The following is a 27336-nucleotide window of genomic DNA, read 5'->3' as shown; positions in this document are numbered from 1 at the left end:
CATAACCTAAATTTAAAATTTGATTCATAGTATAATAAAGAACACATTTGTTATGGGAGATTCTGAATACTACAAACATACATAAGCAGAAAGAGGCTTTAAATTGCTGAGATTCTAAATGACTATTTTAGAAACTTGCTTATGCTTGCTAGAGTAAGTCACTTGTGAAAAATGCTCAGGTAAAGCACGTTACATGAATTATAATTTTTTTCTGCGAATTTTGCTTTGTTTATGTCAGCTGTGTATATATTTGGTTTGGTAACGGGTTGAAGTTTTCTACAAACAAAATCAAAGTGACTTTGCTGAGAAGCAGGAAGGAAGTTTACAAATGCTGCCTCTTTATCTTTTCCTTAGGCTAATTTTCATTGAAAATTATGCCCAGGATGATCCTAAGGCTGACTCTACAGGTGAAAGAAGTAGTGAGGATTGAGAAAAGCCGATTGATAATTTAGGAAAAAAAAAAAAGAATTATATCTAGAAATACAGGGTACAAGTAGAAAGCTGGGATATAAAACATTTACATAATTCTAGCAAAATTTTCCCCAACTGAGGGTAACACTAACTGTGAAAAGAGGTGAACTGAAGTAGTGTCTTGTAAATATCAGTGAAGTCAAAGTAAGTTTTGTAAGCCAAATTCTAAAAACAAAATAATTTGTTCACCCCATTTGTGAATCTCTATAAAATGAATACATATTATAACCTTAAGAGCAAAGTGGAAGACATATACATTTTAAAGGCTCAAAATAATACTAGTTTTAAAAACACTTTACCGAGAAGGGAAACACTGTCGTGCAGTAAGAACCCAACTTTCCTTTATCAATGATCCTCCGCAGATATGTTTATTTCTGTGAAAAAGAGGAAAGAGAAACAAGTAACATCTGTGTAGAAAGAGTGACTGCCAATTAATGCAAAGCCCGTGGCTCCATTTGTTAAAAATAAATGCACTGCAGAGGAAAATATAGAAATTAACCCAACTGGAATAAAATGAGAAGTTCTTTTATCTGAAGGGTGATATTTGGTGATTGTAGCATTAGCTTTTTTTTCATAATGTGACTACAAATTTATGAAATCAATTTTACTTTTGTATAGTCTAAAGTTATTACACATCAATAGCCATCCCGAACACACATATTCGTGTGTAGGTGCATCTAACCTTGTGAGGAACGTATGTGCTACAAATATAGGATAATTATAATTTTTTTAAAATGTGAATCTATTTTAAATTCAGTGTTTGCTTATTAAAAATGCAAAGTTGAGTTCTTATTTGAACCCTGAAAACCATCTAGTGGTAGTAATTTTATTTGTGCACTACTTCCTTCTTCTACTACCATTATGTAGTTTTGATATATTCACTTAAAATGTAACTGAATCTGAATAAATTACTTTTTCCAGTATAAGATCAGGAATATAATATTTCATCTCTAAAGTAAAACAATTTTGCAAGGCAAATCGTTTAGGAAATTGTAAAATATTTGTAGAGTATGATGAGTACTAGTACATTTTTTTGATGATATCCAAAATCTGTAAATCCATTTTTTTTGGCAGAGACATGGAAAAAGCACAACTTTTCATAATTTACATTTCCAAAGAGTACAGATGTTCAGTGCTTCAGAGGGTAATACTAGAAGTTTCCCAGACTGAGACTACAGTTATTTATGGCCTTTACCACACAGGAGGATAAGAATATATATTGACTTTTAATTTCTATCCTTCTCAGTATGAGTTTTGGAAGAATAACTAAGCAGCTGTTGTTGCTAAGAACTTGGATTTAAAAAGGAAGAAAACTAAAAATTTACAGTACTCTAATCTGATGGAAAAATAGCTTCACCTGCTTCTCCAACAACGGAGATGACCAAAGCAGTATCCTTGTGAATTCTCTTACTGGAAAAAATAACTTAGAATTATTAATATATGTCTTCTTTTATCCTCTGGGGTTATAAGAGAAGCAAAGAATCACCAATTAACTCAAATGTGGATTATTGAAAGATTTCTCCTTCCTTCCTTTCTTCTTCTTCTTCTTTTTTTTTTTTTGAGACAGAGTGTCGCTCAGTAGCTGGGATTACAGGCATGTGCCACCATGCCCGGCTAATTTTTGTATTTTTAGTAGAGATGGGGTTATACCATGTTGGCCAGGCTGCTCTTGAACTCCTGACCTCAAGTGAGACACCTGCCTCAGCCTCCCAAACTGCTGGGATTACAGGTGTGAGCCACCAAACCCAGCCTCTTGAAAGATTTTCTATAATTAAGAAAATTAAACACTCCAACAGAATTCTAAAGTCTTTACTAAATCCTCATACTGCACACTCAGCTTTAATATTCTGGTTAGTTTCACAATTCTATTTTAGTACTACACACCTAGGACAGCTATACTACAATTATTGGCATAAATATTTATAAAATCTGATGAGCCATTCCTTGAGAAAAGGGTATACTAAAAAAGAACTTTAGGCCATCTCCGACAACATTGTGGTCATCTAAAGTCACATATATCAAATTATATAAACTCTTGCTTTCCAATAATTGGTTTATTCATAAAAGGACTTCTGTTTCAAGTTGTCTCTATTCTAATGTCACTGTGATTTAATAATAGTAACAGATATACCTTCTTTTTCTCTACTCTAGGAGGCTAGCGGTGAGGGAACAGGAGGGTATTCTAAAAGAGGGGATATTTAGGCTGAAATTTGAAGGAGAAAGAACTTTCAGGCATAAAACATGGAGGAAGAAAGCCACAATGTGTTGTGGGAACAACAGCATAAAGGCTTAAAGGAAGAAACGTGAGGTATCTAGAAAACAAGAGACAATGTGGTTCAAATTCAGATGTATCTTGGGGTGTGTTGCGTGAAGTTCTGATAGAGATAGCCAAAGACATAAATATTTTAGCATTCCAATTAACATACAGAATAATATATGGAGTATATGAAAGTTGTAAAATCAGATTTTAACATATTTTCAGTATTTAATTCTTATGACATAATTATTAAGCATAATTTTCTCTAACAATATGATTTGCAAAGTGATTTTATGTAGAACATGTCATTGATTCTTAAGAGCATTGAGAAATAGACATGTCAAGAATTTTGTATCCCCACTGATTATTATAATATCAAGACTATTTAACTATTGGCCTTTTTGTAATGATAAAATGCTCTAGAATTTAAAATTGCCATTTTTCATTTGATTGACAAGGAAAAAGTCAGAAATTAAAAACAAATATAAATGTTTTGACATGATCATGCATAAACATATTAGAAAATAAACCCATAATATCCTAGATTGGAAATTTAATAACAAGTATCATAACTACTATGGTAATATTAAGGCTTCAATAGGTCCTCCGTATTTTGCTTAATCAGAACCAAAGTGTCTCTTAGAATCAGGGACAATGCCAACACAAATGGGACCTTTGTGAAGATTTAAAAAGGCACTACCTCTGGAGGCACAAATTATAGTCCAGAGCTTACAGTCTGGCAAGCAGAATGTGATCAGGCTCCTCTTTTACTGCCTCACCCAGGTGCCCTGTGGAGGGTACAGACTTCAGGACCATATGTGTCCATATTTCTGGGAATAGGACTCTTGTACATATTCTGGATATGCGTGACTTGCATCTATTAATAATTACCTGTATCTCAAACTAACCATCCATCCTACGTTTGTTCGTGTTGGAATCCCATTTACAACTCGCAATTGTTTCGTTTTGGCACAAGATATTACAGGATCTGAAACAGGACCAAAGATACCATTTTAAAATAAGAATTTGAAATAATCAGTGCCTCTTAGTTTTCTTAAATGCAATGATAATTAGACAAATGTAACTATTCTTATTGTGTCCAAAGAACAGTTTGGAGAAAGAGTAGTTTTATATGACCGCAGCATTATATTAAGCACTTAACACTTGCCATCTTCATCTAAGAAGTTGAGTAACTCAGAAAAACAAATCAACTCAAAGCAGACAGGATTGCCATGAGAGTGACAATGGTTTTGCTCACAATACACTAAGACCAAGCTCCTCAGGTCTAATCCCTCACCACCCTTAAGATAATATAAGCCAAAGTTATTTATAATGGTTATTTCTAAAGGTCAGTAGAAATCAATAGATTCAGTGAAAAAAACAAAACCAAGCTTTACTTGGATATTACTTCTGAATTTGCACAGTTAGATTGTAGATTTATTCACTATGTCTTACCAACATTTGATTTATTGAAATCATATCCAAATGATATAATTATTATATTCAAATCATTATGTCCAAAGACATAATACAAAATTCATTGGAGTAAATGTTTTTCTGACCCTCCTCTGTGCTCCTCGCCTTATCCCCTCTACTTCTGCCCATGGTCTAGAATAGATTTCCATTTGCTTCCTGAGCCTGGAGCACAGCAGGTGGTATTTTAAATCAAAAACACTTGAGTAACTTCCTTCAGCTCAAGAGATATGTGAAAATAAAATACAAGTGGCCCCCAACAGATTCTTAAACTGAGGATTAACTGAATATCTCAGACTGTGTCATCTTGTGCCCACTTGACTGTAGGGCATGCAGAGAAGTTTACAAATAGAGTAGAATAGAGGCACTGAATAACTTTCCAACTTTCGGGTTTCATTCTTCCTGACTTCAGCATCCTAATTTTATTAAATCATGGTATATATAAAGGTGGTCCATTATACGCATTGTGCCCCAAATTAAAAGTAAATATAAACACTCTTTTCAAAATCACATATACCATCTTATAGGTTTTTTGCAAGAGAATTGAATTTTTATATTCACTATGCAGTTGCCTTTGAAACTCCTTTACACCTATGCATAGAAAAATGTATTTTAAAAAGTAAAAATAAATAGATTAATTTATTTTTATAATGGAAGCTAATATAGATAATTTTCTTTGAAAGAAATAATGACACTTCTGACACACAGAGAGAGACTCAGAATATACTTTATATTGTGAAATATTACTTACGGTCTAAATTGACTATTGTAGGTGTGGTATCACCTTCACCTGTAAAAATAAATGTATAGATAAATACATAATTCATATATGCATATATCTGTTCTATAAAACCAAATATATATTAAAATCCAAGTATCAATGAATTCAGTAATTTACTAAAATTCTTTTTTTGTTGTTGTTTTGTTTTGTTTTGAGACAGAGTCTCATTCTATCACCCAGGCTGGAGTCCAGTGGTGCTATCTCAGCTCACTGCAACCTCCCCCTCTCAGGTTCAAGCGATTCTCCTGACTCAGCCTCCCAAGTAGCTGGGACCACAGGCACATACCATCACACCCAGCTACTTTTTGTATATTTAGTAGAGACGGGATTTCGCCATGTTGGCCGGGCTGGTCTCAAACTCCTGACCTCAAATGATCCACCTGCCTCAGCCTCCCAGAGTGCTAGGATTATAGGCATGAGCCACCACACCTGGCCGATTTACTAAAATTCTTGACATTTTATTCAGAGATAAAATGTAAACTCTTTTGAGTAATTATACATCACGTTTACTGGATAATATTGTAAGTATATGCCCTCTGGTACTAGGTGATATGAGCAGAGCCCTATTTTATGACTGTGGAGGCTCTCAGGTGTGTGTTTTGATTATCATTGGCCATTTGAATTACATTGCCATCATCAAGGAGCTGCCTCGATCCACCAAGATGTCCAACATCCTACACCATGAACATTCCATTGAATACTCATGTTCATTATTGTCTGCTTGGACTCTTCATATTGATAGGCCATTTGCTTCTGTAATTTGAATCATTTAATTTTTTTTCTGAAAACTTTTAGTTTTATATGGTTAAGGATAATTGCAACTACACAAACTTCATAAATCTCTGCAAGGATTCTAGAAGATAGGTATCAATGTCACTAACGGAAAAAGAGGAATAATACAATATAATCATGCTTTGTTGTTTGAATATTTCAAGGGTTGATTTTTCCAGATGCTAGTAAAAAATATGAAAAAAAGAGAACACTGAAAACTACAAATTAATTCTAATTAAAACCTGTAGCTTACTACTTTTTCATCTCTACTGGGGCTTAATTGCCACAAATAGGAGAAAATCTTGGAAGATGCGAGGATTTTGAAATACTTATGCTGTAATGAATGAGACACAAGACATTTCCTGGAGCTTAATGTGTGACTATTCAGAATTGATGGCATAGAGTTCAGTCAGGCACTGTTTAGACCCAGATGGTTGTTAATCCCTGGAAATGCGCTGAGCTCAAATAAGCCAGCAACAAACCAATAATGTATATGGATTCCTTTGTAATAGATGCCAATGTGATTGTTATTTATGAGGATAGTTGTGAGAATTAATATATACTTATTTAAGTTCATTTTTCAGATCTAGATATTTTAAATGAATAGGTTAATGGTAAACATATAAAATTCATCATTTCTCTTTCCCTGTAGCTTATCCTAGAGGAGAGTTTGACAGTCAGCTGAGGTCAGTGTTTTAGTTCATAAGTATGAGTTAAGATTGAGGCGGACTATGGTAACATAACATCAAGGATATTGGTTTTCCACGTAAGTCAAATACTTGAAAATGTTAAATAAGAAGATATTTATTTCTTATTTTGTGAGGAGAAAGACTGGTTATTTGTTCTATCTTTACTTGTATATTAAGTCTCTTATTTCTAAGCATTAAGCTAATAGGTCAACAAAATGCTTAGTTAACTCTTGTATCTTACAATATATTTAGTTTTAAAAATTTGTAGATATGGCCTTGCGTGGTGGCTCGCGCCTGCCTGTAATCCCAGCACTTTGGGAGGCCGAGGCGGATGGATCACAAGGTCAGGAGTTCAAGACCAGTCTGGCCAACACAGTGAAACCCTGAATCTACTAAAAATACAAAAAATCAGCCAGGTGTGGTGGCAGGCACCTGTAATCCCAGCTCCTTGGGAGGCTGAGGCAGGAGAATCGCTTAAATCTTGGAGGTGGAGGTTGCAGTGAGCCAAGACTGCTCCACTGCACTGCAGCCTGGGCAACAGTGTGATACTCTGTCTCAAAAAAAAAAAATTGTAGATACTATACATTTTAGGTTTTAATAATTAATAGTAATGTATATGTTTTGTTTTCTCTAATTCAATATTTCTCACACTTTAGCATAAACTGAAATACATTTTAAAATTAAATTTCTGGGGATTCTGGGTTGATGGCTGGATGCATCCATTTAACAAGCATCCTAGGTTCTTCTGTTGCAAGCCTGGAGTAAAACTTGAAAAACTACTTTCTAGGCCTTTTCCATTTCACTGCCAAATACTATTCTCACTTTTCTTCCTTTCCTTTCACCACTGTCTATACAACACTATCTATACCACACTACTTTCCGACTCATGTCTAAAAAATATATGTGATACAATACTTATTTTTTATTGGTTCAACTTAAATTTGAAGAAAGAAAACATGTCGATGATAAAAGTTTTACCTACTGAAGAGTAGGGGTGTGTGTGTGTGTGTGTGTGTGTGTGTGTGTGTGTGTGTGTGTGTGTGTGTGTGTGTATGGCCTCAGAACCAAACATGGACTTTTTCTGAAAACATAAAGAAAACTTTCTCCCACTCTTCTTAAAGTTTTAACTCAATTTCAAAAGTTTACGAATATCATGTATTTCTCCATGAAGAAATCTATGTTCACATTCTCATTTTATATATTGTTTATACGTATTACATGATTATATTGCTTTGTAATTGTTTCCATAAATGTCTCCCTTCTATACTATGAACTACTTAAAATTAAGAAGCAGTGTTTGTATTTTTATAAACGTAGTATGTTATATATGGCTTTGCACACAATAGCAGCTCAATTAACAATAATGAATGAATAAATAAAAACAGAGATGGAAGTTAAGGTTTTGTCTGTTTACTGTGCAACAGACACTGTTCACAACAGTCCCATATAATAGGTACTTTTATTATAAAATATTGCAAATACAAATATGAGTCCTAGGTGGGTTTGGTTACTTGCCCAAGGTACTTAAAAGTGATGGGTCCGGCATTCTTAGGAAGTCTGGATTGAAGTTCTTAACCACCATGCTCTTGGTAGCTAATTAAGATTTTTCTAAAATAGTATACTAACTGTGTCTGTGTATACCCAATCATATAGGCACCTTTACATTTTTATGTTTGCATATTTGATAAACTTAAAAATATGTAAAATATTATTTTGTAAGCATGTTAGAAAAAAAGAATAAAAACCTTTACATGTTTTGTAAGAGAATTTTACAGTGTGAAAATGATTTATACAGTCTTTGCAGTTATATAAATAATAAGAACTCAAATCTTCTAAAGATAAATATTATCACCCTTTCACCAGGGAGAAAATGTAAATAAATTCTGGCTATAAATATTAGTTAGAAAAATGACAGTGTAAAAATCTTTATTGAAATTAATGTGTGGTATACATTGAAATAAAATGATTTATCTGCAAAAGCATTTAATCAAATACTAGTAACCCCATCAAGTCTTTCAACAGCACATTACTTTTAGTTTAAAAATATTAGTTAAAAAAATTTTTTTGAAAACTTGTAAATTATTAGAGTCCTGGCTCTCTTGGTTTGTGATTATAAATGAAATCACAGTGCCTTGAGATACTATAGGGCATTACACTCTTAACCATGCATATGTGCTAGATAGAGCTGCTGTGATTTTTAAAAATCTGGAACTCTGTAGAGGAAGCAAAATAACCTGTTTTAGAAGGCAGATAATTGCCTTTTTCCTTCTTCCTACACGATTGTATATTCTATGAGCCTCCATTAGTCTTAAACATAGAGACTTAACAAAAACATAGTGCTATAAAACTAGTACTTAGAAAAATAATAATCTTTTAATAATTTTTAAATATTTTTGTATGGCATTCTCTGAAAAGGTAGGTGTGTTTCTTTTAACATTGGGCCTATGCCAACCTTAATAAGGGAAAGTGAAGAACATTAGGAAAACAAATTAATTTGAAAGGCTATGATCATGGCTGATAAAATGAAAATAAACTTATTAGAAATGCCATTTATTTGCAAACATATAATATATTTAGTTATTTATTCTTATAGAGAATTTCCCAACCTATTAAAAATAGATGGAGCAGCTCCAAGTCTTAATTACAGGTAGACTTCATTAACATCATATTTTAAAAGTTTGCCTTTAATGCTAGAATTTCATAAAACATGACTGCTGTTTCCATTTAAGGTGAAATTTACCTCTTTAATTTGACATAAATTCTAGAAAAACATAGACTTGTGTTTGTATTTCATTTTTTAAAAGCAACATTATTATTTCTTCAATTTAATCTCTTTTGAGAGTAGATATTTTTGCTGCTGTTCTCAAGGTACTTGCTACTACTGGCTTGTCTCACTAGAAAAACATTCTTAAAACAAAGTTCTTATTGAACTTATAGAAGTATTTCCTTTCTAAAGAGAAGGTGGTTTAACATTGTGGTAAAGGATGTTTGTTGTAAACATAGAGTTACAGATACATAGTATAGTAAAATGGTCTCTTTCTACTGACACAGTTTTATAAAAAGGCTTTTTCACTCAATAACATATTTAAGACATACTTACATCTCAATACATATTACTCTACGTCAGTGGTTACCAGTGGAAACGACTTTGCCCTCCAGGGGACATTGGCAATGTCTAGAGATAGTTTTGATTGTCACGACTTGGAGCAGGTGTCATGCTACTGGCATCTAGTGGATAGAGTCCAGGAATACTACTAAACATGCTACAATGCACAGAACAGCATCTACCCCAAAATGTGGGTGTGCGGAGGCTCAAAAATCTTGATCTATGTCAACATTATTACTGCTTTTGATACATTTTATCAAACTAACTTCCAAGCAGGATTTTGAATTCACACTGTAAGTAGCATAGAATTGAGACAGTCTGATTACCCAGGTCCTCACTAATACTGGATATTTACAATCATTTTATTTGCCAACCTGACAGGTAGAAGTGATTTCTCATGTCTTAAATATTTTTTTCCTACTAATATGTTTTAATGCCTTTTCATTTATTTATTAGCTATATTTTTGAAGATTTATTTTCTACTTTTTTTTCCTGAGTTCTCACATCTTTTTCTTATTGATATCTAGGGACTTTTTAATATGAATTATACCAGACATGTATTTTATATGAACTATGTCAAACATGTATTATATTTTTTTATATAACTTCTACTTTATACACTAATATCTTTTTAACAAAGCCATCTGGGAATCAGATAACTGGGTGGAAAACTCCAGGCTCTTCTTTAGTCTTAAGTTAAAGAACTGAGAAGGAAATAGAAGTACCACTAGTTCAGATCTGCTCACGGCTCTTTTAGTGGGCTGGGAACTTTGCTGAGAGCTCTGCTATATTCAGAAGCCGAACAGGTAGCATTGGTGTTGGGGAGGGGGAGATCTTTCTAGCCCAGTCATATTAGAACTGTGGCCAATTAATGCTTTCGGAATCCCAATGGAAATCTTCTGAGGGAAGAGAATCTCCTTTAAAATGTTAAAATTTCTTCTTATCTATACGAGAGATGGAGAGAGAGAAAGAGAGACCATGTGGTATGTCTGTGTGTGTGTTGTGTACATTTGTGTGTGTTGCTCTCTGGAGAGCTTCCTCATTTGGGAATAAATGCCAGACCACCTATATTATTTACAACTTTTAGATGAAATGTAGTACATTTAAAATATTTCACAAGACACCAATCCCTAACTGTACTTACAACGAGAAATAGGGCAATAATCCCAAGGAATGAGTGGATTTCCCGTGTAGCACCAGGGTCCATGAGCATCATCATCTGGATTTCGGCAGTAATTCTCATTCAGCTTACTTGCATCTGGTTCCCAGAAGATATGACTGCGGAAACAACAGGGTTTGCACATCACAAGATGCTCATTCCATCCAAGAGACACAAAATATTACAAAAAGATATAATCTCAGCACATTACTTTCACTGTAGATATAGCATAACCTTTTACTTGGGATGAATTTTAGCTATTTTGTTTGAGGTCTGTTTGGTTGCTACTGTTGTTCCTACACTTTAGAAGCAGATTCTCTAACTTGAAAATATGGAAGAGGGCTCCATAATTGGGATATTAGATTTTGTGATTTTGCCTGTATTTGATAATCCCAGTGGCATGGTAACGATACTTCTGTGCATAGAAATAAGAGAAACATTGTCTAAAGCAAGCAGATGGCAAAGATTAAAACTATAAAATACATAAAAAATACAAGCTATTATACAAGTATTTTTTTACATTTTAGATACAAATGAAGCATCACTAGCAATATCACTAGGACAGAGTACAAGAGGATATACTGAAATTAATAATGTGTTAATTAAATAATTAAAATTCTAAATTTTACTGGTCATAGTTACAAAATATTATTTTCTGACAGATAACCAAGCAATGCTTTATTTCTAATTTACATCTTAACTAAATTTATTACAAAAGAAAAGCAAAGATTGTAAATTTGCTGTAAATTATTTTATAAGGCCATTTTCATTCACGTAACATCAATATTTACATTTACCTCAATAACATGAATGAAGTCAATTCTACATGGCCACCTTGACTGATCATAAAAGTAATTAAAACTATGCATCTTACTGAACTTGTTTCTAGTTATTAATTGCTACCATGCTTGAATATAATTAATGTGTCATTTAAAATAAAATTTTAAAAAGCTTGGACATGGAAACTTGGACTATATTTCCAGACCAAGGTTCATTTTTCTGGACCAAGAATAACAGTAAACACATATAGTACTCATTACATGCCACATCGTGTTATAGGTTCTTTATAGATATAACCTTAGACCAATCTTATGAGATAGTCTTTAAGGTTATGCCATATTACATTTGTGGAAATTGAAATCCAGAGAGGAAAACTAATTGGTGTAATGTCACATGACTTGCAAACACTAGACCTGGGGTTTGAACCCATGGCTGTTTCAAGAGTCAGTGCTCAAAACCGCCATGCTCTATCTCCTACTTACAAAGTTTGTCCTTAAGCCAAAATGGTACCATGTGACTTAATCTTTGATCAATTTCTTACAAATTGTTTCCAAAAGTCAAACCTAAACTTGATGAATTAAGTATTATTAGAGACCCATTGATAGTTTCTAAATAAATATATCACATATTTTCAGTGGCATGCTGGTAAAAGTTTACCAACTGGTACTTTGAGTTGTGTGTGTGCTAAGGATGAAGATGAGGAATCCTCGTCTGTAGCTGTTGCTGATTTCTGTAGTGTAAATACTTCTACCATGAAAATTCCAAACTTCTAATGTAAAATCACTGAAGACAACGCTTTTGAAAGACGATGAGAACAATTATCTCTCACAAGTCCATAAGAGCAATCCACCCCACCCACCACTGCATGTTTCTAAAAATGCTTTAAAAAATAGCAGTGCTGAAAGTAGCATTTATTTTAATCATGCCAATTCTTACTTAAAATTATTTAATAAATCCTTTTAATCCTCAGGATAAAATTTAGATTTCTCAACTGAGCTTACAAGACTCTCTATATGGTGTTGCCACTTTATGAATTCCTTCTCTGTGGACATTGACCAAGTTACATTCTTTCTGTCTTACCAAAATTATTTCCTATATTCAAATAATCTAATGCTTTGGCCTTTGCACATGCAATTTCTTGTGTCTACTGTCCTCTTCCTCCTCTACTTCCCTTGCCCAATTCCTACTCATCATGTACATCCCAGCTAATTTCTCTTCCTTTAAGAACCCTTCCTGACCACTTATGTCTAGTAGGCACTTCTTTGCATTCCTATAGCATAAAATATGCTATCTTTCATAGTTTTCATATGGCATTCCCTGTTTGCTTTCATCCCACACTAGAGTGGGAGATCTATAAGGACAGAACTCTGCTGCTCTTTGAAGTCCTAGAACTCCAGTGTCGATACAGTAGCCACTGGCCACATACGGCTACTGAGAAATTGATCCAGTCCAAATTGACAGGTGCTGTAAGTGTAAACAGACACCAGATTTTGAATATGGAGCATAAGAATATAATGTAAAAGATATTTTTAATCATTTTGTATTAAATACATATTGAAATGAAAAACTATAGATATATTGGATTAAATAAAATATATTAAAATTAATTTTGCCTGTTTATTTTTACCTCTTTAAAAGTGGCTACTAGGAATTTAACAGAACATATGTCGCTTACATTTGTGAGCTGCATTGTCTTTATATTGGAGAGCATTATTTTAGAACTATCCTTTTGCGTGAAGTAAATGAATTGAAACAATATAATCCACTGGAAGAGAATAAGGAACTTAAAGTTAAGACTGAAGCAAAGTCACTCCATCTCTATGAGCCCTTAAATACCTATTCACATATGAATCCCTATAGGATTATGGTAGTTAAATGGCATAACTCATGTAAAGCAGCCATGTTATAGGCACTTGATCAAATGACTGTAACTTGTTTTTTCTTTTATTCTAGTGCATATACTCTGGGATGTTTATGAAAAAACCTACTTTAGGTCACAATTATGTGTCATACTTCTTTTGCAATTTTGTAAACACTAGCACTATTGCTAGGGCTGAATGGGTGCTACCTTCTCTGTCTATGAGTATATCTATGGTAAAAATCTGTAATTCTCTAAAATTTGTAGATTTTTTCAACTACATATACATTCCTGTAATTATTGGAAAATTTTATGTATCAAAGCTACATAAGGAAACCTGTCATTACACATTTTTAATAGTTAAGATTTAGTATTTTAGAAATTTAAATTATATGAGTGATTATTCATTGATTTTTTCATAAACTATCAATTATTAAATATGAAAACAATAATCCCATAAAATGCACTATTTCAAACACCAGATTTGCCACTTACTTATACACTGTCTTATTAAGTTATGTAACTATTGTGTCAATGTGACCATATCCTCCTTGGAGGTTGGAACCAAAACATTATCCACTTTTTGTTGATGTTCCCCATGGTACTAGTTACAGTACAGAACACATAGTAAATGCTCAATAAATATCCACTAACTTGAATTGCATATTTAAAAGTTTGCTACGTAAACAATGTTATGATGAGTTGTAAAGAAAAACCAATCTAATGCTTTTTTAGCTTACCATGATATATAAAAGAATAGAAAGAAATAACAATGTACATATCTAAATACACAGTCCGTTGGTATCACTACATTCTATATATTGAAAGGAAGAAATTTACACACCGATGTAAGTCTTCCATGTTCTTGTCCCACATTGAACATGTTAGTCCAGATCTTGTTTGGGATAAGTTGCCCATATAATTTTTGCCATTCCCACGATAACAGTCTAGACATAAAATATACAGAAATAAGTCCAATGAATATTAAGGCAGATAAAACAAAAAGATTATGGAATCATGAAATCAACATAAAAATTAAAGTACTTGAAAGGGCTGGGCGCGCTGGCTCACGCCTGTAATCCCAGCACTTTGGGAGGCCAAGGCGGGCAGATCACGAGGTCAGGAGATCAAGAGCATTCTGGCTAACACGGTGAAACCTTGTCTCTACTTTAAAAATACAAAAAATTAGCCAGGGCATGGATGGCGGGCGCCTGTAGTCCCAGCTACTCGGGAGGCTGAAGCAGAATAGCGTGAACCCAGGAAGCGGAGCTTGCAGTGAGCCGAGATGGCGCCACTGCACTCCAGCCTGGGCGACAGTGCGAGACTCCGTCTCAAAACAAAAAGAAAAAGAATTAAAGTACTTGAAATCTGTACAAATCAAAAATACGCAAATATCTCAGATTAAAATATCTTTATTTTAAGCCCAATATCTTCATCAAAATAAGGGCTTATGCAAATTCAAATATAACAAATAATAATTTAAAAACAAAATAATTTAAATGAGTGGCCCTTTGGAACAACAAAGAAATAAGAATTTTTAGAATAACACATGTATTTCCCAACATTTTCTTCTGAAAAATTTCATTCCATAGAAAAGTAATATAACGAACATTCATCTCTTAGCCACATTCCTTATGTTTTGATTTTTGTCTTTTATGACATTGAAATTCTGAGTCACCCAAGTCAGCTGTTTTACAAATGCTCTTTAAGTTCATTTTGTTTGATTTATTTTCTCATAAATAAAACCAAGTTAAAGATATTTGACAGGAATATTGCATCAGTGATGCTTTGTCCTTTTTAGAGCATAACATCTTGTGACACAAGATGTCACTTCGTTCCATCACTGGTGATGTGTTTGATCACTTGGTTAAGTGGTGCAAAGGAAAAACTCCTCTTTGTATTTAACAAAAAAATCGGTTGGGGCCTTTGAGTCTGAGTACATATCCTAATGCCAAACAAATTTTCACAAAATAGCTTAGGCATACGTTAATAAATTTTGCATGAACCACTTATTGTCATGCTGATGGTAAAATAGTTATTTTGCTATTTCTAACATTTCTTTGATTTGTTAGTTAGCATTCTTCTGTAGATAAATATTTTTCCTTTTCCCTTACCCCATTCATTTAGGTATTAGTAGTAGAAGTGCTAGCAAAAGCTGTAGAAGTAGTAAATTAAATGTGGACCAGTGGATTTTCTTTTTATTTAATATGATATATAATCTATTCCTGTTATTCATTTTGATGCTCAAATTGTTCCAAATTTGGCCAATGGAAGTCACTTTAAACTGACTCCTGTGTCTCTTACTATGCTCTATGAGGTTTTCTGTTTCTCTTTTTTTAATTGAGCAATTTGTGTTCTCCTGCCTCAGCCTCCTGAGTAGCTGGGATTACAGGCATGCGTCACCACACCTGGCTAATTTTTTATTTTAGTAGAGATGGGGTTTCACCATGTTGGCCAGACTGGTCTCAAACTCCTGACCTCAAGTGATCCACCCGCCTTGGACTTCCAAAGTGCTGGGATTACAGGCATAAGCCACCACGCCCGGCCATATTGATCATATTTTTAATCAAAAGAAATGTAGTCAGAAATCAAGTTCTTCAAAAAATGTAAGTTGGTCAGGCGCAGTGGCTCACACCTGTAATCCCAGCACTTTGGGAGAATGAGGCAGGTAGATCACTTGAGGTCAGGAGTTCAAGACCAGCCTGGTCAACATGGTGAAACCCCATTTCTACCAAAAATATAAAATATTAGCTGGGTGTGGTGGCATGTGCCTATAATCCCAGCTACTCAGGAGGCTGAGGCAGGAGAATTGCTTGAACCCCAGAGGCGGAGGTTGCAATGAGCCGAGATCATGCCACTGCAATCCAGCCTGGGCGACAGAGTGAGATTCTGTCTCAAAAAAAAAAAAAAATGAAAATTTAAAAAGTATATATATATATATGTTACATTCCAAATTTATAAAGGATTATTCTACTTGACTGTGTTCCAACAAAATTTTATTTATGGACACTAAATTTGAATTTCATAAAATTTTACATGGCATAAAAAAATAAAATAAAATAAAATATTATATACTTTTAAATAATACCAAACATTTTTAAAGTGACTTTTTATATTTAACATTCTTAATTTTTACATGAATGAAAAATGTACATTTGAATATGAAAGGTCATCTACAAATTTACATCAACAGTAACATTTTATGTTGGGAAAAATAACTAATGGGTACTAGCCTTAGTACCCGGGTGATGAAATTGTCTGTACAACAAACCCCCATAACACAAGTTTACCTATGTAACAAACCTACACACATATTCCAAAAAAGTAAAGAATGGAAAATACATAAGAGCCATAAACAAGAAACTAATGAAATTGTCTACTTGCAACGGTGAGTAGAAAATAGAAATGGAGTGCAATGGAAGCAAGAGAAAAGGACACTTCTCTGAATTTACCCTTTCATATAGTATTGACTATTATCCAATGTTAAGGTTTTAAATATTCAAAAACTAATATCCAGAAAGATGAAAATAAAGACAGAAATATGCCTATGTATATATCAAATGTATACCAGTAATACAGAGAAGGAAAAAAATCCAGATGATTTTTGGATACAATTTTCTGACTGTATATACTCTCATTAGAATAGATTTTAAGACTGAAATAACTGTAAATACATTTTATGATATTGATATAAACATTTAAATTATATTGTTTACTGCCTTAAGTATATAATATATAGTATATATAATATGTAGTGTTTTATCAACATTTTAAAGAAATTCTGTAATTTCAGTTTTCATTTGTCTTTAATAGTGTTTTTTAATATCCAGTTGGAAGAATATTTATATATACGTTAATTCAGATGTTGCAAGATTTGAAAAATGTTTCTACTCATCTAACTATATGTAGAACTTATATTTTCTGTTTTATGGAGAAGGATAAGAGCAACATCTTTCATATATATATATATACACACACATACATATACACACACATATATATATACACATATATATGTGTGTGTATAGATTTATATCTATAGAAAAATATCTAGATCTAAGATAAATCTATCTACTTAAAACATTAGATAGATCTATCTACTTAGATCTAGGTATTTTTCTATAGATATAAACATAAACATTTTTCTATAGATATATAAAACAACACTTACTATTAGCTCAGCAGTGTCAAACAACAACTTAACTGACAGTTAAAATTCCACGGCTGAATGTTGATTTGGCTAACAGTGTTTTTCTTGAGTAGAAGGTGTACAGCTTCTTCATTTTTAAATTGTCCCACAGAGTCTAGCAGATTGTTGCATATATCAGGTGCAATGGTGCAATATATTGTTAAAGAATAGTAATATAATGTGTTGTTAAAGAATGAATGAAAGGAAAAACGGATGAAAGAATGAAAAGGTCAATGTAAAGAGAGTCAGATTGAATCCCAATGTGCCAATTTGAGAATTTAGGCAAGTTACTTAAATTCCATAAAAGTAATATTTTCACCTATGAATGAATTATCTGATAAGTAATACCATGTTTACCCTCCAGAATCCAAAATTTTCATATTCTATTACCTGATCCTTTTTAAGTGATGTATATGTATATAAAATATCTTAATACACACCAAAGGTTTATCAAATAATTGTTTTCCTTTATCACTCACAAATTATTAACAAATGTTCAAGTAAATGAGACAGGAACACAGAAGACTCAGCTAGTACCAAACTTCCCTTAATCATTGTCTTCAACTTTATTTCCAACTGATCCTTAAAAGAACAGTGAAATTGACTGAAAAGGGACTCATCCTCTCTTCCCTCTACAACTCTATTTTCAGAGTTGCTTGTGAAGAATGACACTGTGGAAAAAGTTAAAGGATAGAACAAGTATGCCTATGGCAGTAAGTCTATGAGATGGAGCTTTAAATTTGGCTTGGGATTTCAAGGATGATTTAGGGCTAACCATGATCATCACCATCACAATTAAGTCTATGTGAAATAGATCATTTAAAAAGGATAACTCTCAATTTACTATACATCAGTAATTCCCAGGACTCAACTTTATTATTAATATTTAACAAATTATTTGTTTGAAAAATCTACCTTTTAAAAAAATTATTTTACGTTCATGGGTACATAGGTAGGTTTGTTATATGTAAATTGTGTGTCACCGGGGTTGGGTGCATAGATTATTTTGCATGCATATGCATGCGTGTGTCTTTATGGTAGAATGATGTATATTCCTTTGGGTATACACCCAGTAATGGGATTGCTGTGTTGAATGGTAGTTGTGTTTTAAGTTTTTTGAGAAATCTCCATGTGGCTGAATCAATTTACATTCCCACTAGCAGGATATAAGCATTTTCTTTTCTCAGCAACCTCACCTTCATCTATTACTTTTTGACTTAAAAATCTATTTCAATCTGATTTTACTACCACTCCCTGAGGCAGTTATCTTCAGTGGCATCTATGTTTCCAAATGCAATAGTGATTTCCCTTAAACCCCACCATTATCCAGCAGCTACACTGCTAACAACCAGGGTCAAGTCACTCCCATCTGTAGTCTGAATTACTGAAACAATCACTTCATTGGTTCTCCTGTTTTAACCCTTGTCAAGAATTCTAGCTATTTTCCGAAATACAGCCAGAGTGATCCAGTTAAAACTTAAGTCAGATTGTGTAATTTCTCCTTTCAGAGAAGAGTCCTAAGAGTCCTTTCTCTTTCAGAGCAAAAGGGCAAACAATTCCTGAAAGGCTGATGCAATTTTAGCCCAATTCCCTCTCTAATCTCATCTCCTACTACTCTTCATCTTACTTATTTTGTACTAGCTATAGTGATGTGCTTATTTATTTAACTTTCCCAGAACTCCCTCATCTCACACCATTTGCATTTGCAGTTTTCTTTATCTAGAATACTCTTACACATATATGTGCATGGCACATGCTGCTCCCTCACTGCCCTTGGGTCCTTCTTATATGTTAACACAGCAAGTAAGATCTTCCCTGAACATTAAAATATAAAAGAGCAGCACCCCTCTTTTCTAACTCTGTGACATTTTTCTCTCTACTACTTATGACAAACTACTGTAATATTCCCATTCTCATTTTTATTTTGCTTATTTTCTATCAGTTGGATATTAGCTCCAGGGGGTCAGATAGCTTAGTTTTGTTTACTGGTATATCTCCAAGGCTTAGAACTGTGGCTGTCAGTAGCATACACTCAGCTAAATAAATAAACGTTGAGTGAATAAACATATAAGAAAAATCCAACTTCAAACTTGGTGATTTTGTTTGCAAGCCAGCGAAACAAGTGCAGCAAGAAGTAGATCTTATGCTGTAAAATGTGTCCTCCCTTTAGCCATTTCCCCTGAATTTAATCATGCCCACCCTGCAGAATGTCAGTTATTACCTTGTCCATGTGACATATCACAGTTTGGAATTTGGGAGCAGTAGCCAACTCGGATGTTTGGATCAGTGGTAAAACACCAGGGTGATTCAGACCCATCTGGATTTCGGCAGTAATTTTCTCGTAGGTCCCTATTGAGAATAAGCATGTTAATGTAAATTGCCGGAGTTCTTACGTTGGTGAAGTCAGCGCTATTACATTTCTAGAATTCTAGAATGTATGCATGTTTATAAATAGAGTTCTAAGTTTTTGGACTTAGAATAGCTATAACAATTTAATACTCAGTATACATAACTGACACTACCCAAATTACTGAAATAAATGCTGTCATATGTTAATATTTTTTTCCTTCCACAGGCCTAGAGTTTCACCCAAACATTACTGCTTCATAAAAGAGAGAAACGGTAACACTGCATTCTTCTCACTCAGTCTCAAGAATGAGACTCTCAATTGGTACCATTTCAAAACATTGGCCTGTTATTTATTACATGTTCATGGCCCACATATTGTGTAGAAACAACATATATCTCTCTTTGTGGAAGAAAGGTTATTATCAATAGTCATTAACTACTCTCATGTAAAATGGAAGTTCAATCTATTCAAATATGTGCCACAAAAAATATGATAGCTAGTTTTACTTGAGTTCTGCATTTCTTTGATTTATTTAATTTGATGCATTGATTTATTTTAATTACAAAGCAATTATTTATTGATTTAGAGAGGCTACCTAAAATCTTTATATATATTTCTGTAAAATTAAGGCCCAGTTATACTATAGAAAAACGAACTATAGAACAAATTTTCAATGTAGTACATGTATCTTCTTCATTTTACCAGTATTTTAATTAGAAATTTAGAGTTCCTAATAAGAAAAAAAATCTATGCTAATATTCTCTGTATGTAGAAGACTTTTAATGGTTTTCTATCAATATAAATAAGGTTCACATTAAATAAAATGTGGATTTCATGATAAATAGAATGTATTAAATATGCTAATCTTAAACAAGTAGGTGCTTTTATTTCATAGATTCCTTGTTAATAACTAAATTAATATTCAATCTTTTGGAAACCACAGTATTTGTATCACTTACGTCCAATTAGAAGTACTGTTATACAATTATATTAATATCCAAATGGACCATTCGAAACTGAGGATATTTTATTTTATTTTTTATTTTTTTTGAAACGGAGTCTCGTTCTGTCGCCCAAGCTGGAGTGCAGTGGCGCGATCTCCACTCACTGCAAGCTCCACCTCCCGGGTTCACGCCATTCTCCTGCCTCAGCCTCCCGAGTAGCTGGGATTACAGGTGCCCGCCACCACGCCCAGCTAATTTTTTTTTTTTTAGTAGAGACAGGGTTTCACCGTGTTAGCCAGGATGTTCTCGATCTCCTGACCTCGTGATCTGCCCACCTCGGCCTCCCAAAGTGCTGGAATTACAGGCATGAGCCACTGCACCCGGCCGAAATGAGAAATTTTTAAGGAAGAAGCTTGTGTTGGGTTAGAAAGTCAACAAGTATTAGTCATATCTAATCAAAGTTAAGTCCTGACACAAACTGTTATTTAAGGATATGAGAACATCAGCCGCCAATGGTTAAAGCCACTGTATAGTTAAGTGTTAATAACCCATATCCAAACCTTTAGCCTTCTTATAAAATTATTAACTGGAATAGATGAGATAAGCAATTTACACTTACATTTAAAAAAAATCTATGTCAGTATAAAATATGTGTGTTAAATTTTACATGAACTTTGCATACACTTTGGCTTTATTTTCTATTATTTGGTAGAGATGGAGTCACCCTTTGTTGCCCAGGCTGGTCTTGAACTCCTGACCTTAAGCCATCCTCCCGTTTCATCCCCCTAAAGTTCTGGATTGTTCATTTAGACAAGCTAACTAAATGAAGATCGAGGGTTATCAAAGTCTTAGTTTGGACTGACTTTAACATCTGTATTAGAAGCATCTCAATCAATAATCTAGATTAAGCAAGAATGAAAGTCAAGATTTGCCCAAATATTTTTACTAGGTCCTTACTTTTCATTTGAAGAAAGGATGGTTTACAATTACTAAAGTAAATTGATGATTTTATGATTCATGTGGATTCATCACAGGCAGTATTGTTCAGTTACAGTGTTCCAAAGATTGCCATTTGTAAGGTCTCAGTACTGGAGCAAGTAATATTTCATATTTAATGTTTAATAGAGACACGTGACCAGTACACCCCTCACTACTAGATCACAAATAGTAAATGGTAAATCAATGTCCTGAGAAAAACGTTGAATCAGATTTTATCAGTTTTATAACACCGCACAAGCTTTGTTTCTTAATACTTATGTTTGGTTATTTAAACCAAATAACAAAATTAAGAAAAGATGACTTAAATTCTACCAAGATATAACAGGTAACTTTTGATACTTAAGTTTCACTTGTGAAATCTGTGAATTAAATGTTTATAACCATTCTGTTTTTCTTACAGATGAATTTTACTAGGTATCTTCACATACACAATTTCTTATTGGGTATTACTAGTCATTAGAAGTTAACAAAAATGTGAATGGCAGTGACACTATCTCCTTTGTTCCTTATAATGAATATTTTCTCTGTTTCTTTGTTTTTTCTACTTTTATATGTATTTCTCAGGTGTGAAACACATGGGTCATGAATAGAGAGTGAATTGCTGTGATGGAAATGAGGGAAATAAACCCAGCATGACAGCTATCAATTTTGTTCTTGTAAACTAATGGGAAAAAATCTTAGAGTAATATTTACTATTTAAACAAATAAATTACGGAACTAGCTAAAGCTTGTGCATGCACACACACACACACACACACACACACAACACAAATCTCCCCTCTCCTATGGTGGATGGGCCAACTAGTGCTCATAGCTCTTCATTCAAAATTGTTAGGCTGTCTTATTAAAAGCCAATTACATAAAGCCAATATATGTTATTTATAGGTGCTGTTTCAGAAAAGCCACTATGAATGATGTGTGTCCTTAATTTCATAAGCAATCACTTTATGTTCCTCATAACAAGGTGGACAGTTTAAAACCACATGGCATTGTGTCTGCGCCTGTCTGCAAAAGTCAAGTGGTGTGAAAAGTACCCATAGAGAATGCACAAAACAACTATGTAATTGATACTCAAGGGCAGTTTCTTTGGCTTGAGTCATCTACAAAATTGATTTGCTTCCTCACTTTTCAAAGCAAATCCAGAAACAACTGAACACATTCATTTAAGTTTTGAAAAATTATTTTATTCACAGATCTTTAAGGCTAATAACTTCAGTGGCAGGCCTTTTCTTTCCATTCTTTCAAAAGGAAAAATGTGTAATCCTCCCAAAGCTAACAGGAAAATTTAAGAAGGCAGTATTTTGAAACACGTCTGGCTATCATGACTATTGATTGATTTATTAAACAGACCCACAAGACCAAAACTGTGATCAGAAATCCACCTAGGGATGTGTTTCCCAAAGAATAGTGAATCTACCCTCTGGATCTGAACCACCTAGAGTGCTTAATGAAATGCATATTTGAGGACCAAATCCCAGATTGAGAGAATCAAAATCTCTGAGTGGAGGTGTAATCTGCCTTTTAACTCCTGATTATCACTGAACATGCTAAAGTTTGATCACTAACACAAAATTAGTAAAAAGTAACCACTCTACTTCATTTTCCCCAGGGCCTACTGAAATGTATAACATTTGTCTACTCACTTGCACTTGAAATTTTCAGGAGTCATGTGATGCTCGTGAGGATACTGAGAATCCCAACGCTGACATGGAATTCCATTCCAAATGGTATTGACAGTGCCCCTGTAGCCTTCTCCTTGACCTTGGATGCATTCAGTTGTTTCCAAAGGAACATCAGTGTCATTCATAGTATTGTCAGCTATTGGCAAAAAACAACAACAAAAAAAACTTACATAAAATCTTTGAAGATGTCATTTGCCTCTTAGAGTTCATTGGCATTTGTATTAGCAGATATTTTTTCTGTTACTTATAAGCTTTTATAATAATTGAGTGGAATAAGAAATTTAACTTAACATTATTACTACCTTCATTCCAATTTTCCTTTCATTCAAATCCTAAATTAGTTTTTTCTTGAAAAGTCACTTAAATGCATTTTACCTCCACATGTATAATTTATATATGCTGAATATATAGTGTTTCTGAAATGACTATACAATTATTTCTAAAATCAGCTTGCTTATAAGTACATACAAAGTAGTAATGAAATTAACCATAATTTTCCTCCAATATAATACATATATTCTGGCCAGGTATGGTGGCTTATGCCTGTAATCCCAGCACTTTGGGAAGCTGAGGTGGGTGGATCACCTGAGGTCAGGAGTTTAAGACCAGCCTGGCCAACATGGTGAAACCCCGTCTCTACTAAAAATACAAAAAAAAAAAAAATTAGCCAGGAGTGGTGGCAGGTGCCTGTAATCCCAGCTACTTGGGAGGCTGAGCCAGGAAAATGGCTTGAACTCGGGAAGCAGAGGTTGCAGTGAGCCAAGATCATGCCATTGCACTACAGCCTGGGCAAGAAGAGCGGAAGTCTGTCTCAAAAAATAAATTAAATAAATAAATAAATTCTAAGCTGACATGTTAAATATATTTTTAGTCATCTTGTTGACAATAAAGAAAAAAATCAGTTATTCCTAGGAAGATCTATCTCCTACATTTTTTCCTAGTCCAACTTCAATGCTTACTATACTTCATGAAGATTATGAAACCCTCAGTCACTAAGAAAAAAAGTATAAAATTAAATTTTTACCACTATTTGGTCTCTCTCTCTGTGTGTAATGTTTAGTCAATCAAAATGTAACTGAAAACATTCCAGAGCAACTAAAATTCATATATCTTTTTAAAACATACATGAAAATGTTTATGGTTTGATAAAAGTGTAAACTTCCCAGCTACCTTTACAATCTAAATGGCTATTCAAGATGCCTCTGGATGAAACTCAAGTTGACAGCCTCTAGGACAGTTTAAGATTTGAGTAAATTTCATTGATTTATCCATTTTGGAATTGGATGTACCACTGTACAAAGGACAGGCCAGAATTAGACATGCTTTCAGTGACTAGGGATGCCTATGAAAGTTTTCTATAGTTAATAGTGTGAATATTTTAATAGCTTTGAAATTTCATCTAAACATTTCTCTCATACAAACCATTGCTACCTTGTGTAGTTAGTTGAATGCTTTATTTCATTGCATTCTATGAGCTAACCTAGGCAAACTAAACAATAGCCTATGTTTAGAGTTATTCTATGAAGCTTTGTGAAAAAAGGGAAAACATTACCTTAATGACTACCCTAATTACTGAAATAAGTTATACTATGCAAATTTTCAGTAAATTCCTTTTAAATAACTTTATTGCAGCCCATTTAAAAAGTGTTTCAATGTTTTGTATATCTGCTTCAGAGAATAGAAATATGACTCAGAAATATCCAAACTTAAAAAGAAATTCAAATGAAGATGAAAATTGTTCAGTAATTGACCCATAAAGTGGTAACTGAGAGCTGATAGCCTAGAGAATTCATCTATATTGATATTGATGATATATATTGATTTTAGGAAGAACAAAAATTATTGGAGTTGGGGAAATGGCTTGTATAGAAAAAGTTGATGCTGATTATGCAAGTCTTTTATAATTTCAACACTATCCAAAGGTCTTTGGTGAAATACAAAATAAGATGGATTTCATAGGTCCTAAGGAACTATATTTCATCAATATAAATGCCATTAATTTACTCTATTTCTGACTATTTGAATTAACTGTTAAATTATATGAGGAGACTGAATGTGTGGCGAAAGTTTTAAAAGGTGATAACTCTAAAACAGGTAAAAGGTCAAGTTTGTACTGCTATATTTCATATCTAGTTATAAAATTGATGGGAAAGGAGACAAAAATAAATGTCCTTGGGCATCTATCAATTCATTAGCTTAACATGCTAAAAGAAAATTTTGGGGCACAAGCTCTTCAGGAGCAAACTTGTGACCTCAGTCAGTACTAAGTCCTGGCGATGGAAAGTCCTGGCAATGGAAGGGAGTTCAAAGTTAGAAGAGCCAGTGTAAACACACTTCCACTAATCTCATAGACTTCATTGTCTGCCTCAAGTACCTCAACTCTTTTACTTTCCTACTCAATTGTATGTGATTTGTTTTGCTTGTTTACTACTGAGCCATTCTTCTTAAGCACTACTCTTACTCTGTGCACATAACTCACAGATCCAGTCTTGATGAGTCCAGGTGTCAATCAGTGCCATCTTTGGCTGGATATGGGCCCATCCATTGCATCTCACTAAGAAACTAGTTCAAGGCTCAGTCCATGAAAAATTGACACACCACTCCTTGGACACAAGTATGATTTGCCAGATACCAATCAAGACAATAAATAAAAGGAATATAATATTTAGACATGATTAAGGATTTTAACATTATTTGTTGAAATTTCTGAATATGGAAGCAGCTTCAAAAGGCTGTTTCCTCTACTATGTGACAGTAACTTCCTACTGTAAGGATATGCCTGGGTAGGGGTGAGAGAGTAAAATTGTCTGCCTACATTGTCAATGTAAGATTAAATATCAACTATCATTTCTAGAGCATGTTATTAGTCAAGGGTGATTCAAATTTCAAAGTATTTTTTCCAAAAATAATGTTTTAAAGTTACACTCTTACAGAAATGACCCATGATAGTTACAATCTGAGGAAATACTTAGAGCCTTAAACTCAGACACAAGCGGAAATATACCTTATAAAAATGGAGATAGTAAGGTAGACATAGGTTATCACAACTCATTAAAAAATCAATATCTGGCAGGTGCAATGAGCAACTATAAGCAATCACATGATAATCAGGAAATATTAAGAGGAATGATAAAAGGTAAATACTGATAAAGGCTAAACATATTCCTAATTTGAGAGCAAATTTTGAAATTTTAAGAACCTCTGTGAAATGAAAGATCTATATTACCAAAACCCCAAGTCAAAGAAAAGGCTACTTGCTTAAAAATATTCAGGAAAATAGTTCACTGCTGATTTATCCACTAAAACTTCAATGTCAATTCAGACATGCATTGTTAGTGCTAATTGTCTACTTCAACTGGAGGTTTCCAACAAGATTTAATTGAAGACTCTTTCACTTTTAAAAATAGCAATGATATAAATCTCATCATTTGAACTATTATGTTGAATAGGTTTTTTTCTAAACTTTCATTAGCATATTTTAAAGCATTTACTATAAATGTGAAAATTCATTGAACATTCATTTTTTAAAAAGTATGTTATATCGTTAAATAAAAACCCAAATGCTGGCTTTGGATTAAACAATTTAAACTATTTAATATATTTTAATTTGGAGATGGAAAACACAACCTTTTAGAATTTTTTAAATTATAGAATACAAAGAATTACTGTAATTAATATAAATAGAATATTTTACCAAATAAATATAACTTTTTCATTAGGCTTTATTAAGATGTAAAGAATCTAAATAATAACATTTTTTCATCTTTTTAAAAATAAATACCCATAACTTAAAATGTGTATAACTCTAATAACTTAATAGTTTTATT

The 27336-nt window shown here is 33.3% G+C and overlaps 1 protein-coding gene across 2 annotated transcripts in view; it reads right to left on the bottom strand.

Annotated features, from left to right (window-relative positions):
* HGF (hepatocyte growth factor) overlaps positions 1 to 27336 on the bottom strand; it is a 71404-nt gene that overhangs the window by 7501 nt on the left and 36567 nt on the right. For both annotated transcript variants that reach the window (XM_009243076.4, XM_002818296.6), the window contains exons 8-14: positions 23471 to 23645; positions 19756 to 19883; positions 14190 to 14292; positions 10693 to 10826; positions 4953 to 4991; positions 3620 to 3716; positions 771 to 845 (exon numbers count right to left, since the gene is read on the bottom strand). In XM_009243076.4, coding sequence (XP_009241351.1) covers positions 771 to 845; positions 3620 to 3716; positions 4953 to 4991; positions 10693 to 10826; positions 14190 to 14292; positions 19756 to 19883; positions 23471 to 23645 — 751 coding nt within the window. The remainder of the gene's footprint in view (positions 1 to 770; positions 846 to 3619; positions 3717 to 4952; positions 4992 to 10692; positions 10827 to 14189; positions 14293 to 19755; positions 19884 to 23470; positions 23646 to 27336) is intronic.

This window comes from Pongo abelii, chromosome 6 (genome assembly GCF_028885655.2).
Source record: "Pongo abelii isolate AG06213 chromosome 6, NHGRI_mPonAbe1-v2.0_pri, whole genome shotgun sequence".
Taxonomy (NCBI): domain Eukaryota; kingdom Metazoa; phylum Chordata; class Mammalia; order Primates; family Hominidae; genus Pongo; species Pongo abelii.
This window is presented reverse-complemented; position numbering and strand designations above follow the sequence as displayed.